Source organism: Struthio camelus, chromosome W, assembly GCF_040807025.1.
Source record: "Struthio camelus isolate bStrCam1 chromosome W, bStrCam1.hap1, whole genome shotgun sequence".
Classification (NCBI taxonomy): domain Eukaryota; kingdom Metazoa; phylum Chordata; class Aves; order Struthioniformes; family Struthionidae; genus Struthio; species Struthio camelus.
Genome location: NC_090981.1, coordinates 31,132,293 through 31,148,248, shown reverse-complemented (window position 1 = coordinate 31,148,248; position 15,956 = coordinate 31,132,293). Strand labels below are relative to the sequence as shown.

General features: G+C 35.5%; 1 protein-coding gene across 13 annotated transcripts in view; it reads left to right on the top strand.

Annotated features, from left to right (window-relative positions):
• The window catches only part of LOC104140161 (inositol hexakisphosphate and diphosphoinositol-pentakisphosphate kinase 2), a 40,654-nt gene extending 28,684 nt beyond the window's left edge, over window positions 1-11,970 (top strand). For 2 of the 13 annotated variants that reach the window (XM_068924861.1, XM_009668735.2), the window contains 5 exons: window positions 527-646; window positions 1,537-1,599; window positions 5,467-5,598; window positions 7,147-7,275; window positions 10,109-11,970. In XM_068924861.1, the coding sequence (XP_068780962.1) occupies window positions 527-646; window positions 1,537-1,599; window positions 5,467-5,598; window positions 7,147-7,275; window positions 10,109-10,212 (548 nt within the window). In that variant the 3' untranslated portion in view covers window positions 10,213-11,970. Of the gene's footprint in view, window positions 1-526; window positions 647-1,536; window positions 1,600-3,220; window positions 3,631-5,466; window positions 5,614-7,146; window positions 7,276-10,108 lie in introns of those variants that run through there. The other 11 variants (XM_068924860.1, XM_009668734.2, XM_068924862.1 and 8 more) reach the window with 6 other exon arrangements.
• Window positions 11,971-15,956: the final 3,986 nt, after the last annotated feature.

Genomic DNA, 15,956 nt, shown 5'->3' with positions numbered 1-15,956 from the left:
GTTAACACTTCATGGAGGTTGAAAGGGAAATATTTCCATGTTAAGTCTGTGGAAATGCACGAGTACTTCATTGCAACCTGTCATCTCAAAGGTTGATTTGGATGAAAGCAATGAGCAGTATTTTCCAGTTCGTATTTGTTTCAGGACTACAAGTTTTAAAATCCACAACTTTTACATCATCATCTTATTTTTGTTTTGTTGTTTTGGTTATGTTTACATTGACGCTAACTGGTAACTTTTCTTTACCAAACCTGAAAACAGGATATGAAGTCACTTTGTTAAAGTCAGCCCTCTCTTTGCACATATAGCAGAGGGTGCTGTGTCATGAGTAGAAGCACAATAAATTATGGTAGTTTCAGCCTACAAGTACCACTTTGACATTACAAGCATATTGTGAACCTGTCCAAGGCACTGCCAAAAGCTGCCTTTTGTGTGGTAAGAGCCCTGTGCTTGCATGCTGCATGCATCCCCAATGTGAATGGACGAACACCTGGTTGTTGTATGTATTTTCTCTAACTCCCATCAGGGTCTCACTGTGCGGGCCTGTTTAGCACCTCAGTGCTCGGGGGTTCTTCAAGTGCACCTAACCTACAGGATTATGCTCGTACTCATCGTAAAAAGCTGACTTCTTCTGGCTTCATAGATGGTATGTGCACACTCTCGCACATGCACGCACAAACCCATGTGCCACATTAAACTTCTAAAGATAAATCCTAGGTTACTGATTTTAATGGAATCCTAGAATCCTTTGCCTTAGTATTAATTGTATGAGTTTCCGTTGCTTCTTTATTGCCCATAGCTTGCTTATGTTTAACTTAATGGCATAGTTAATTCTTGTTACTGTCTTGAATTGAACACTAGCTCACAGACTTGTAATATACACGCCAAGAGATTTCAGCAAGTGCATTTTTCAATACGTTAAAATTTTAATTTTGAAATTCTCTTTCTCATTTTAAACTTCTGGTTTTATCATTTCTTATTGATCTTGAAATAAATTGCTTAGAACATCTACAAGGAATGAGAGAAATGATAAACTAATAACTTAAAAATACTGATGGTGAAAATTTTAGGATTCCTGATTCTTTTCTGGTGGGGTGTGGCTTGCAGAAGAGCAGGAGGTTTTCAGTTTTGTATAATCTGGGGTAGAGCAGAAACTCTTTCAGTAGATTTCAGAATGTAAATATGTGATAGCGTACCTTTATAACATTGAAGTGAAACAGTATTCACGCTGTATTCCCCCCAAAATTCACTACTTAATGTTCAAGTCTAACCTGATAATAACCTTGTATGCCAGAATCACCAGCTCATTCTGCTTGTTTTCATACACTTCATTACACATCTTGTAGTTATCAACAGCCCAAATTTTCTTCTTTTAACCTCTATTTAGATTTTAGCCCTTTTCCCTGGTCCCCTCTGCATGCCAGTCAGTTCTAACACCTTCTCATGTTTTTTTCTTTCCTCTTCCTCTCCTTTTTTAAAATGTCCCTCTTTTGGTAGCTGTTACGAATTTCAGGTACCTGTTTTTCTCTTTCTCAGACACCACACGCGGTTCTGCTGTTAAAAGGTTTTCTATCTCATTTGCTCGACACCCAACCAATGGTACGTTTTGCTTTTATTTTAAAAAAACAAAAACAAAAGGTTCCTTGCTTCATCCCTTTTATTTTTATTTCAAATATGGGGTGTACAGTATCATCCAGCCACCTGTCGTTCCTAACTTCAAGCACAACTCCGAGTATATTTGTAATCATTAGATACCCTAAATCTCTTCTTTACCATTCATTAGTATAAATATGATGTCAAAATTCATTCATCAGAAAAATCTTTGGGAAATTGAAATGCTACTTTAAATTATGATCTCTAATAAATTATTCTTCCCAATTTTTCATATGATCAGACTGTGTGGTACAAGATAAAAACAGAATTATATCTGATCTTTATTGGGCATACACTTCTTGATAGCTGCTGCTGCTTCTTCTTTGTCTTCCTTCTGCTGAGCCTGTTTCCCTCCTCGTTCCCAAGTAAATAATTGAATTGACAAATGGATTTTATGACTATCTTCTTGAAGTGATGCTAAATTAAAAAAAAAAAAAAAAAAGCAGGAACATTCCTGCTAAATTGCAATATCTATCAAGGAACAAAAAATTTACTTGATCGTACTTGTCCTCTGTTCCTCAGATATGCAAATTACTTAAATATTGCACTAAAAAAATCACAGTGAGAGCATTGCCTGTCACTTACATTGACCTCTTGAACCTCAAGGGTGAGAGTTAACTTGTCTTCAGTCTACCATTTAAAAAAAAAAATCCTGGTTTAGCACACAGGACAGAGGTATATCTTTCTCTTCCTCAGCAAAATATTTCGCGCCTAACTTTCTACGTGATTAAATAGGCCCCAAATATATCCTGTTCATGGCAACCAGACTCTGTCTTCAGCTTTCACCAGGTCTTAGCGTAGCTTTTCCAGATGTCTTAATTGCAGTTTTAAAAAGTACGTGACTGCTGGCCCAGTACAGTGATGATAATATCATTGAAACTGCAGTGGAAATCATCAGCACTGTCGTGTTAGATTTGAAATGCACTTGTTTAGAAGCGAGGTTTAAGAAAAGTGAGTGCTTGCTTTGTTTTGCTGTGAAGCGATGGGTCCTCTACTGTATTCACGTGGAATCCGCAGCGAGTTGCACTGCAGTGTTCCTTGAAGGCAAACTGGTATGATAAGGCTGAGGGAATTACCAGTAAGCTTGTATTGGATCTAAAAAGGCCGACTCGAGTGTGCCGTTTCAAATACGAAATGTAGGAACCTATTTTTTATCTTTAGAATCTAATCAGATGATATTTCCAAAGCATTACAAAGTCAGAAAGTAAGAACTGCATTTGAATATAGATGTTTAATAGCTTGATTACTTTCTGTTCCATTCAGCACTATCTTTTGTGACTGCATTCTTTAAAAATACATCCATCGAAATTGCTTTTAATAAATGCATTGATTGTTCTGATTCATTTAATACAGATATTCTACCACACATCTTTCACAAGATAACGCATGCTGTATGAGCTCCTGTGAAACCTAAATATGTCACAGGTTTCTACGAGTTCTCTACTAACATACAATCATACAGATGTCATTTTGTCTGTCCTTTGGACTGTCATTGTGATTTTCCTTGTCCCTTTCACTCTCTTCTTCTTACTCTTATGTTGTTGTCGCCTTCTCACTCATTTCACAGACTACCCTGTCCCCCTCATCTTTAGTTCAAGGAACATGGTGAAACAAGTCTCTCCTGACAGTGCTTTACCTTATTTTCTGGGCCTCTGTGCAGAACACCCACACCGCTTTAGGTGCTGGTCCGTGTCCTCTGTGGAATGCCTAGGCTCCCGTGGTACGTCTGTCTCGCTAGCTTTCACCTGCAAGACAGCAGGGCGCCTTTTCAAATGCTGCGTGAACCCTTTCATTGTCTTGCGTTTTGAAGGGGACTGTGCCTTAAGGGTAAATATAGCCAAAACTCAAGGGCTGTTAGTTGGCAGGAAATTGCTTTATTCAAGGGATACTGTCAGGCTGCTTTGCCATTAAATGTGCGGATGTGTTTCTCAAATTCATTAAGTATTTATCATAACTTATCATAAAATATTCAAATAAAACACGTTAGGCAGATTTTCAGGGTATCTGTTGAAGTCATATCCCTTAGCTGCAAAGGTTTTATAACATTGTGCTGGGGTATGGCTATCTGATAGCAGAATTTCCAAAACTGAGCAAAAGCCTGGAGAAGGGGAATTCCTAAAACGATTTTTTTTTTGTTTTTTAAAGAGGATGGCTCTATTTTGAAATTTCTTTCTGATTTTTCTATAGCATTGCCCTGTAGCATTAATAGGTATTTAAAAAAAATTAACCTGACATTGTCCCACTGCGTTCTTTGCAAGAGTAAGATTTAAAAAAAAAAAAAAAATTCTCATTCAGCTGATGGCAACACTTCTGTCAGGGTAAAAAGATAAATCTTGTGCATCTTACTGTAATGCAAAGAAAGGGTTTGCGCTTTGCATGCATGCATAGTTATATGGGATATTAACATGTATGCCAAACATTTTTTAGTGCTTACACTGAAGCTTAGCTGCTGTCTTTTTAAGAAAAAACACAAATGAAGAATGTGTTGGTGTTTCTTTTGCACATGAAAACTGAGTTTCCATGAAATGCAACATTTTATTTGTAGTATAAGTGAAGCTGACTTAAGCACGCTTCAGTTGATCTGGAGTGACTCTCCCTCAAAATTGAGTGTGGCCGTGGTGGATCCAAATATAAACACAGGCATTCTGGATTGAAAGTTCATGCAGTTATTTTTTATATGTAAATCGCTAAATGGGGAGCACATGGGGCACATTGGATATCGGAGGAATATTGATGCTTATTATTTTGGGGGAGGGAACAGTTCACAGTTATATTATTGCTATCTCTAAAAAATGTACCTTGAACTGAAATTCTAAACATTATTTCATTCACTATTGTTTCTTCATTTAAATATCTTAAATTTAGCAACTATAAATTTACAGTATTGAATTGCAAAGTTGTAATGTTACAGCTGTATGTGAAAACACTAATGGACACATTTTCTTCTTTTGAAATGCAATTGGATGAAGAGCTGTTCATTGAGTTATCAAACTTGCATCAGTTTACAGAATTGCAGTTTTATGTCGAGATGTGTTTAGATGCTTTTTGATATGTTAGTAATACAAATATGCATGTTTGGTTTATGATTAATACTAACGTAGAAAAGTAGAGTCCAATAAATTTTTAGATTTTGGTTTACCTGCTATAATATATGAAATTACTAGTGTTTTAAGTAATGGTTTTTAAATGCATATAGGTAGGTGTAGGTCTCTCTTCAAGGTTAAAACGTGTAGCCTCAAAGTTCACAAGCACTAATAGTGGTTTTCCGTGGATGCTTACGGCAACAGTTGTTTTCACAGAATACTCAAGATGATAGAAGGGGACTTCTGCAAACTTTTCTTGTTGAGAGTTTTAGCAATTTTAGCTCTTCTGTCTCAGCTAACTGTTGACAACATAACTGTCCTACTTTACTTGCATTAATGAGTTATCTATTTAGTGTTCTGCCTCGTATGAGAAAGAGTAGGGGAAAAATACTACTTTTTTGTGTTTTACTAAGTTTATCTTAAAAGAAAGTTATTCTTCATGAATTGATTTGAGAGTAAAGTTTACTGTTTGTAGACCAATTCATGTGTTCATGGGACTTATATCCCGTGGTATATCACATGGTACTTTGAGTTTAGTATATTCTGGAAATTGGCCTACCTTTTTTCCAACGCCATGTTCTATTAATGTCATGGTTTCAAGAGTATTATGTCTACGTGTATTGATTTTTAAAATAAGTATTTTGTTTTGATGCATTAACATTTTGCCATGCGATAGCTTAGATCATGTCTTATGTTTGGAAATCTTTTTTTTTTATTATTTTTCTTACAGGTTTTGAACTGTATTCCATGGTGCCTTCTATTTGCCCTTTGGAAACCCTACACAATTCCCTGTCTTTAAAGCAGGTGGATGAATTTCTTGCCTCTGTTGCTGCTCCATCAAGTGAAAATCTACAAGAAACATGTACTGCTTTTAGTTGTAATTATGCTCATCTTAAATTGTTAAATGTTGTCAAGTTAATCTTTCCAATATTTTATAGCAAATGAATAAACTAAGAATATTGCTTATTTAAAAAGAGGAAAGGGAAAAAAAAAGATATAGATTAGCTGTAATTTTAATTTTCGGAGCATCCTCTTGGTATATGAACATTGTCATATTCCATTGAGGTAATGTCCCTGTTGATTGGTATAGTAAATCAAAAATTTTATGAAATATTAATAGGTTTATTTCCTCATATTAAGAACTTCTCAGTGCTGTCCACGTTAATTCTAGATGGATTACAGAGAATGCTTTTTACTAACACTGAGCATGCACTTCCAGCTTTATATTGTACCGCTGTGCTGGCAGTAACCTTAGCAGAGCAGTGTTGCTTTTTTATCTTCTAATGCTGTTATGTCCTGTGTCTTTCAATGTTACTTGGTGTTTCCCATGTAGAGCGCCTTGCAATTACTTTTCTTTTAAATAAGCTGTGCTGCATGTTTCATGTTTACGTGATCTTGAAATGAGATGCGGACTGAGTTCTGTACCTGTGCATGTGTGGGTGAAGATGCTTTCCCATTGTGATTCTCCTGCTGTTTCTTTGGAAACTGTTTTCGGTTAGTTCAGATTTACCATTTATTAGGATGGTTATAACTTTTGTGTCAGGTGAGTGAAAAATGGGGTTGTCTTGAGGAAATGTTTAAAGAGTCATGCTTTTGATGAGAAAACTTGTGCTTGCTAGTGGTAATACAGAAGCAATATAAATACTATGTTTTTGTTTCTTTCTGGCTTTTTAAGTTTATATGCTTTAGATTTGATTCAGCAGCTAATTTGATAGTGTAGGCCTCCTACATACGGGAAGGAAGCTAATTAAGAAGACTGGTGTTTTTGAAAAACAAATCAGGGACACGATAAGTGTTTTAAAGTTCTTAGGTATTTAAAATGTTTTGTTACACTGCTTAGGATTTGGAAAGACGGTGTCTCCCTAAAAGCTGTTACGAATTTATAGTACACAAGAGGAAAAAAGTACTAAGAAAAAGTCATACTATTGAGGTGGTTTGGTAAGCAGAATTTTCACCATTCTGCTTATGTAGAGGTAATCCATATAGAGATCCTTCTGCTCTCTTACCACATTTGGGAGATGTCTAGAGAGTAATCTGTTGTACACCTGTTTCTTAGATATTTTGGACTACGTGTCAGTTCCAGTGGCATTTTCGTAACCCATGAGAAGTAGCACTAATTCTGTTGTCAGTCATCTTCTGGCAAGGCAACCATTATTGAAACTTGGCACAGTTTCACACTGCCAAAGATGCTGTCATGTCACTTTCTGAGGGGAAAGAGGAAATTTTTGTCTTTCACGCTTTGAAGTGTTGACACAAGAGTCAAAAATCCGTGACTGACTTGCAGGTTTTATGGCTAAGGCTTCTGTAGTACTAGATACGTGGTGCTGTGACTACTGTTTTTGGCATTTTGCTAATATGAGCACATTTTTAATATTTGTGGTGTGTATCTTTCTCCCCCCTCCCCTTTCAGCTTCTCCAACTTATATGAGTCCACTGTCAGGAAGAAAAATTTCTTTAAATACATACACCCCTGCAAAAATTCAACCAACGCCACTTGAAACTTTGCCTGAAAGGCTAGCAATAGAGAAACCAACCATATGTAAGTACGTTCTATCAGAAGTGGAATAGCTAACTTCATTTAATTATTTCTAGCAGTAATTTTTTCTTACATATTGCATAACTTCTCAGGGCAGCTATTTCATAACATTCCCTATATATGCAGATAGGATCATTTTAGTAGAACTCATAGCATTGCCCGTGCACTTCTACCAGTAAACAGTAAAACTTTATTAATAGTTGCTTTCTGTTACGCTCTGAAGTGTTTGAAAGAAATGTTACGGTCTGAGAATTCATGGGGGGGATTTTTTTTGTCTTGTTTTGCCTTTAAGTATGTCAGTGTTTCTAGCCATGTCTGACTGCCATGGACAGAGAAAATGTATTTATTTAAATGGCAGAATTTCTAATGTGAATAGTAGTAATGAATCAAAAAAAAATTAACATTACCTCACTGAAGATCTGCTATTTACAAAACAGAGAAAGGAAGAAAAATAACCCAGGTAATTCGGGTAGTTGCTGCTATGCATCTGGAAGTTGACTGTTGAAAGGCAGGATTCCCCACAGAGCTTGTAGATACAGAAATTTAAAAAGAAGAAAAAGACCAGTGAGGTCCAAAGAAAATGACTTTTTTTTTTCCTGATGCTTTGGTAATAACATTAGCTTACTGCACACACAAGATATTCTTCCTTTACTGATTAAACATCATACACATGAGCAGAGAGTGTGTGTATATAATTGCAGTTAAAAGCTTTTTTTTTTCTTTTGAATACTGTGGAATTTTGCTGGTCATTGGTATATGGTCCTGACAGTTGCAACATTACATGAAAAAATTTAAAAAAAAAAAAAAAAGGTAATTTCTGACCTTTTTTTGACTTGAAACTAATAACATGACCCTGTTTGATTTTTTTTTTTTTCTTTTCCTTTGAGTTATGCTGTTTGTGGATGCCCACCAGTTTGTTTTTCATATCCTGGGCTTTGTATATTGGTTTCATCCAAAGGTGGTTTGGACTCTGAAACTGTGTGTTCAGATAAAACTTTTTGTGCCTTTGCTTTAGTAGTACATTTTGGGGTGGTTTTTTCATTTTTTGTTTTTAAGATAGGATAATGTTGTCTCCAACAGTGAAAAGTATAATACTAAACAATGCTTATTTAAACAGAGAAGATGCTAGATAAAAGATTTTTTTAAAGATACTAATATTTGAAAACATGTGAGTACATCTTCTAGAAAGTACGCTATAGCATCTAATAGGAAGTTTCTCATTCTGCTTTTTGTGGAACTTGGGGCAATACTATGTTGTTGGAAATGTAACATGATGAGAGGAAGAAAATTCTCTCAGCTCTGTATCTCAATGCCAATGTCCAGGCAGTGTCCTGTAACTGTAGTGTGAGTAAAACTAATAATTTTTGTCTGCATGTTTAAAAAAAAAGATTAAATCATTGAGCCAATTGGAGCTTATCATTTATATCACAGAGCTGCTTGATCAGATTTTGGTTAAAGCAACCAATAACATTATATTATGACTAATATGTGCGAGCTGAACTGTCAGCCAGGCATGCTGTCTGCTTTCGGATATTCGTGCTGTTTTGAGGGCATCAAGAACAAAGTCAGACTGCATTTCTGGTCTCATTAGATACGGCCCTGCAGTTCTAAACTAGCTTGTCAAGGCTACTCTGAAAGAACTTGCTAACTTTCCTCTTTATTTGGTCATAGAGTTCGGAGGTAAACACTGATCTTCACTGCCCCCCCCCCTTTTTTTTTTTTTTAAACCAAAATACTTTCTCTTAGCTTTTGCCTATGTTAGAAACTTTTTCTTGGCAAAATTCAGTAGGGTTTTGAAAATATTCTGTAGGGAAAGTTGAAATCTTAGTCCCGGTTATATTTCTAAACCACTACCTCCTTATTTAACAAAGTTGTTTTGCTCTTCAGGATATGCCTTAATTGGTGGTTCTTGCCCGTTTCCCTTACAGCTGAACTTCTCTTCCTTTGTGTTCTCTGTAGATTGGTGGTTCCCTGAAGTCAGCATCTTTCCTTTTTAATGAGCTATCTGGGGTTATTTTTTTATTTTCTGCTTGAAGAAATTGTTTGGTGGAGCACTGGAATCCTTGCTATTTCAGTGAGGATGCTGTATGTGACAACTTTGTTAGGTCCAGTGACTGGGTTTTTGCTGACGTTTCCTCTGCAAGCCCATGTATAAACTCATGAATCTAAAACTGTGCCTGTTTCTACATGCCAAACGTAGGAAGAATTGCTTTTAAGATATCTGCTGGGCCAAAGTATTTAAATTACATTACCAGCTTTAGTTCAGTATTTTAGGAATAAGAAAATATAAATTTAATGTCTGGTTCCTATTATAAACTTGCTAAAGTGTTTTTGTTGCCATTGGGTTTTTTAGATATATAGATCTTTCTAAAATGCTGTCCAGCAGCTTACACTTACTTTTTTTTTTTTGCTTTATTTGTATTGCAACTCCAAGAAATTTTTTTTTTTCTACCTCTTCCAGCTTTGGCTTTTCTGTTCTTAGTTCATTTCTTGCTTTGTAGGGTTTTCAAATCTGCTTTCATCTGTTTCTATCTATTAAAATAAGCTCCTTCTGCTGTTAGTCTGACTTTGTAAAATTCAGTATTTGTCCTATTGAGGTGCGTGGTTTTGGGGTGGTTTTTTTACTTTAGAGCTAGTATAATGAGTTTTTAATAGTGGTGGATAGCTAAACATGTAATTTTAAGATCAGTTTAGTTTAAATTTCTGAAAAAGCTACTTATTGTAGCATTGTGTTTGTTTCTGTGCTAGGCAACTTTTGATATATTTGCTTTGCTTTTTACCTTTTTGTTCTTATGTAAAAAACCTAATATTTTTTTTCTCCTCTTTACCTTTGCAGCTACCAGTGGATCCTCTGGTTGTGTATCTAATGTTAAGCTATCTGTTGAAGAGACCTCACTCGATGCAAAAGTTAGTGATGAAGCTCTTTCTGAGAAGAAATGAAGTTGATCAGAGAACTTGGAAGCAACTTCTTAAACAATTCTTTAGTGTGCGTTTGGTTGTAGAGAAACAAACTAAACGATGATTGAGCTTTCAAAAGCCATTCACGTCTGCATTTCATAGTGCACTTAACCCCATATGGACTAAAGACTTAACTAGTGTGCACTCTACATATCTAGGTCAAAGATCTCTTCTTGTTTCCTAAAACATTTAAGGAAATATTTATCAGCTTGATGTACTACACACCTTTAACAGAAAAGCTGCACAAGAACCTTTTTGGTGTCTTCAAATATTTACTGTACAAAACAAAGAAAATAACAATCCACTGGTATGTTATAGTGGCATTGTTGATGCCACTGTAATGAAGCATTATCTGTTGTCATTATAAACTTCTATTTTCAGGAGTTTATAATTTGCCTGTGAATTTCTTTTGTGGGCTGAAAGGTAACAAAAGGTAACACATGTCTTTGCTAGGAGCTCGCTCTTTCTTTCTTTCTTTCTTTCTTTTTTTTTTAAATTTAACTACATTTCCAAAGAAATCACTTTGCCTGTTTTGAAAGTAAGCAGATGCTTTCTGTATTTGAATGATTTTGTATCATATATGCTGCAATAATTAGGCATAATGGAGTGAGTTAACGTTATTTTCACTTAGGAGTTTCCTTACTTTTATTCTATGTTTACATCAGACCTATAACATTCAAATATCCCTTCTCTTTTGTTGCGTAGTATTCATGCTTATATGTGGGTACCTGTATATCACCCAGCAGATAAAATTGTCTTTTATATGTTTTTATCAAAAAATGTCTTTTGTTTACTAAAAAGACAGCTTTATTTGCTTAACCATATGTTTGTACAAAAAGGTGACATTAAAAAGCAGGGTTTATAAAAAGAGAAATGGTTACAGCTGGTCTGCTAGTAAGTTTATCCTGAAAATTGTAAATATCCCATCTGTGCTTTATTACTAGCCCTTCAGAGCAGAGAGAGACTGCGGTCCTAGCAGAACGCAATGCTTAATGTTACAACATGTAACAGAATACTCAGGCTTCAGGATGGCCCCGTTGGGATTTTTATACCTCTCTCCTACTTCAGGTGGTTGTCAACAGCTCTCATTAAAAATCATTGAAGATCTTAGAAGAGCTGTGAGAAGCTTTAGTAAGTCAGTGGTGCTTTGAGTGATTGGGTTATGTAGAGTAATCATCCTGTTTCAGCAGTTCTTGTGATTATCTGTGGCATGATAAATTTTTGAATGTTTATAGTTATCCCAAATGTATGCGAAATATTGTCCACTTTCATAAGTTCAAGTGGCTGATTATTAACTGATCTCATAAACTATAAGCTAGATAATGCCTTTCACATTTAAGTTGCAGAAGAGACCGCCTCAAGGTAGTATTTTTAAACAAGTAAGCCTCTTGCTTTTCTTCAGAATCAGTGCAACTATAATTACATTCACCTTGCCACAGAGTCCGAGTGTTTAAACTGACTATACATGAAATGGCTTCTACAGACTAATTCTATAGAATACCAGTTAAATACCAAAAATATGAAGGGTTTCACAGCTCTGAACTTAAAGCATTTCATTTTCTGTAGTGTAAATGTGTTCTTGACAGTGTTTGTCCTGCGCACAACTGAATGTACATGTTATGTTTACTGTTTTTAAAAAAAAAAAAACTGTTAAAACTTACGTATGCATATCATTCCAGTCAACCAAAGCTGTGGCATAACTTTTTTTATGTGCTCCTAAATAAAAACAAGGTCACTGGCAAGTTCTGTCCATTTTACTTTTTCTATTTGAAATACATTGAGCAGTCTCAGTGGAGAAGAATAAGCCATCATTAAGCCATAATTTCTCTTAGGGGTGGGTGAAATAACTTATAAGAAATTAGGGTTTGTCATTCTATATTGCTGAAATCAATCCTCAAAAAGGTGGACAGAAGAGCACTCGCTCATTCTGCAGTGCCTTCTAAAGGTCCTGTGTGGTAACACTAAGTATGTAACAACTGTAAGCACTTTTCTTTTTCCTCTTACTACTTGGACAATAAGGAAGAACTTGGGCTGTATCTGGCCTCTTGGCAGAGCGTTCTGGACTTCAGAACCTATTTTAGTCCAGTTTATTTAGGCAATTGGACACTCTCTCCTATTAAACTTGGAACTGTATAGCCTGTTCCACCCAGATTTGACAGAGGTCTGAAAGATTAAGTTCACAGAAAGTCAGCGCTTGAATAGGGCTGTAATTCCTGAAATACTACCACCCTGATGTATAATTTAAGTAGACCTTTAGTATTTCCTTCAAAAATGAAGCATCTTTACCAGAGATCTCCTGGAACAAAATCCGAAAATGTTTCTTTAATCATACACAATTTTAGAAAGTCTTGTATTATCTGTTTTATGTTTTTAAATTAGAATAAAGACATACATTTGAGTTCTCTATCTAATTAGGCTAATAGGTGAAATTCGTTAAGGGAAAATTTGGAGGTGCATTCATACTTCAGTTTAGTGGGAAACGGTATGAAATAGCATAGGGAGAGGGGAATAGGGCCCATCTAGAGCTGTGTACAAAAACGCATACTGGACTGATCATTAGTATCAAGACCAGCAGAGGTGGAAGGAAGATGGCAGAAGACTTGAGACGTAGCAAAGACAGAGCCATTTCGACACAGTAGAATATGCGCATGGCAGAATGTAGGGATTTAGTGCTGTGCGCTCTGATCTAGTAGAGATGAAAGTGTAAGGTTTCACTTGTAGTTTGAAAAGTCCTCTTCCCTGCATGTTTTTCTCTATAGTTAACAGCAACTATATTGTTGATAGGCCTGTAAGTTGCTAAAGAAAAAATGGCAAAGACTTTTTTCCAAGAAGTCTGAAAGAATTGATAAGTAGGTGATGGAAGAAAGGAAGGCTACTTTCAAATCCAGTTATTTATCTGTTTCTATTTTTTCTTTTTTAATAGTGGCTTTAATTTTGCTTGATTTCGTGGAGAGGATGTATTTTAGTGAATATTTATGAATACTCATTCCTTGTCTCCCTTTGCTTATCCCCACAAAGTTCTTCAAAACAACCATCCTCTGCTCAGAAATACAAAAACTGGTGTAATAAAAAAGCAGTCCTGGGCATATTACCTTGAAAAACAGGTGCCTAGTAAAAGAATAAACATTTTAAACTTGTATCTATAAATACAGAAATAGTCTAATTCTAGACCACAGTGCACTGTAATACCTCTCAGCATTTTAACTCATAATTTTAAATGTAACAGTGCTGCTGTCTAATTGAATACATTTCCTTTAGGGATGGCAGAAATCCAGTATTGGAACTCTAAAGTTCCTGGCAAAACAGCTAGCTGTAGGTCTGGCTCAGTCTTCAGTGACATGCAGTTTTATCTCTGTGATCCATCTGTCTGTCTTCAGTGAGTGAGCTGGATGATACCGAGTGAGAGCCCTGCTTTCTCCTCTGTGCTTGGGATACAAATTCTCTTTGCAGTTCACACTAGAAAAATCTTGGATGCATAGATGTGCATGTGTTAGCAGCATCAAATGTGGGCCCTTGATGAAGAGGGTATGCTAACTATAGACAACATCTGTATTGTAGAAGAGGTAGAAAATCTTATGGGGTGGGGGGAAAGTAGTCTGAGAGCAGGTCTAAGTGGACACCATGTTGCAATCTCAAAACCTTACAAGAAGTTAAAGGTTTTTGCATTTACACAAAAGCATTCTCATACTTGCTTCAAGAGAATAGAAGAATGGATGAAAAATTTTTCACCATACCACATAATCTATTAATGTGATAGTAGAAATAGACTTCTAGTCCAGACTTTTAAGAATTACTGATTTTCATATGACCTGCTACTAATGGCTGAGGGATGGCAAGCATCAACTTTTTGAAGTAACACTGAATGTGACTTAAAACCATGTTGCTGTCTTTCCCTGAGCTATATTGACAGCACTGTATATTTATCTATTGCAAAGATATTGGAAAGGAGGAACTTTTATCTTATTTGAAAATTATCAGAAGTTTACTGATGAATTCTCTTTCAAAAAGAGCCTAATTTGATGATGCTTGCTCTGATCTGTACAGGACTATGTATTTGATGGCATCTAGTGAGAAATCCCTTCTTTTAATCAAGTGGTAAAGGAGGATAAGTAAAACGGGGGGGGGGGGGGGGGGAGGAAAATCTCATGTTTTATGTAGGTATTTCAAGGTTAGCCTGAAAGGGAGATATTTTAGATTATTTTTGGCCTGAATCTGTCTTTTATCCAACATACTTTTGAGAAATCCTTTTTTATGCAACGATCTTGATCTATATAATCTGATGTCTCTGAATAAAACAGAAATATCATTAAAGCCATTTTCTGTAGTATCACACCTACATATTTGCATTCTCTTCAATAACAGGGACAAAAATCAAAGCCTATTTGGTCTGGGTGCGTGTATCTCACTAAATCATCTCCTGTTGTAATACATTTCTATCCAGAACAGGAGATAACCGTTCCTGTCGTAAATTTATTACTGGACTAATATCAACACTAAACTCCTCTCAGTTTTTTTTTTGTTTTTAATTTGCTGTAAGCCCACTTGGCCCTTCTGTCTTACTTGCCTTTGGATTCTTGAAAATTTTATTTCTCTTTGGTGGGGGGAAGGTTAACCTGGAATATCTTTAAACTTAAAACATTGTTTCAAAAGCCTCCCTAAATGATCTTGAAGGACAGTAGTATGGGAAATATTTTAAAACTATTAATGAATTTGACCTAAGAGTCTGTAGTCATTTTTAAAGAGGACTTGCACAGTACAGGGGGAGTTACAACCTAGTGAGGTCTGCACAGGGGAAAATCAAACCGAAAGTGATACTCCCCTTTCCCAGTAGTTATTAAATCTTATAGTGTAGGACACAGTCCATCTTTCCTTGTTGGTTGGTTGTAATTCTTATTTTTGAGACAGAATGAATCAATCAGTAGGTACTAACTGAACATCGGCAAAATACACAGCTCTAAAACATTACCTTTTTCACATCTTTTCCTGCACTTACCTCCTCCGTCGAATACAAAGGAACAAATTCAGCCTTTCACGAGTAGCCATAATTTCTACTGAAGCTTAATTATGCTAAAAGTGGATTTGGCTCAAAAAGCAAATTAAGGAATATTTTTCACACTCTCTAAAATTCATTTTACTACCGCTGCATAAAAAATAAAGATGGGATTTTTATTAAATGACATGCTTCAGACATTTGGTTTAGATTTTCAATAAATTGCCACCATACTTTAACTTAGCCAAATATCCTTTTAAGATCTGCTTACAAAATGACTAAGCTTTTGGTTTTTGATAGCAAAAGTTGATAAATCATATGGCAGTAGATAATATTTCTACTTTTGACTGTTCTAATATAAAAACATTGAGATTTCTTAATTTTTTTTTATGTAAAAGTTGTAGTACTATTTCAACCGTAACCCCTCTCAGTGCTTCTACATTGCCAACTTTATGCTTTTTCATTCCATTGCAGTGTTAGCTTTTGCACAGATAATTTCAATTTTAGGAATCTGTTACTCACTTTTGAGTATGGCATATATGTTTTCCTGTTACCAGTTTTTGTTGAAATTGCTTTAGAATTTTAAAACTAATGTTGCCTACTTCTTTTAACTTTGAGACATATATTTTTAATATTATGTACTTCTGTGAGTTGAGATTGTTTCAATAATTTTTTTATGTTTTTTTTCCTAAAAAGAAATAATTTGTATTTTATCTGGAATGTCCTCATTGTTTTC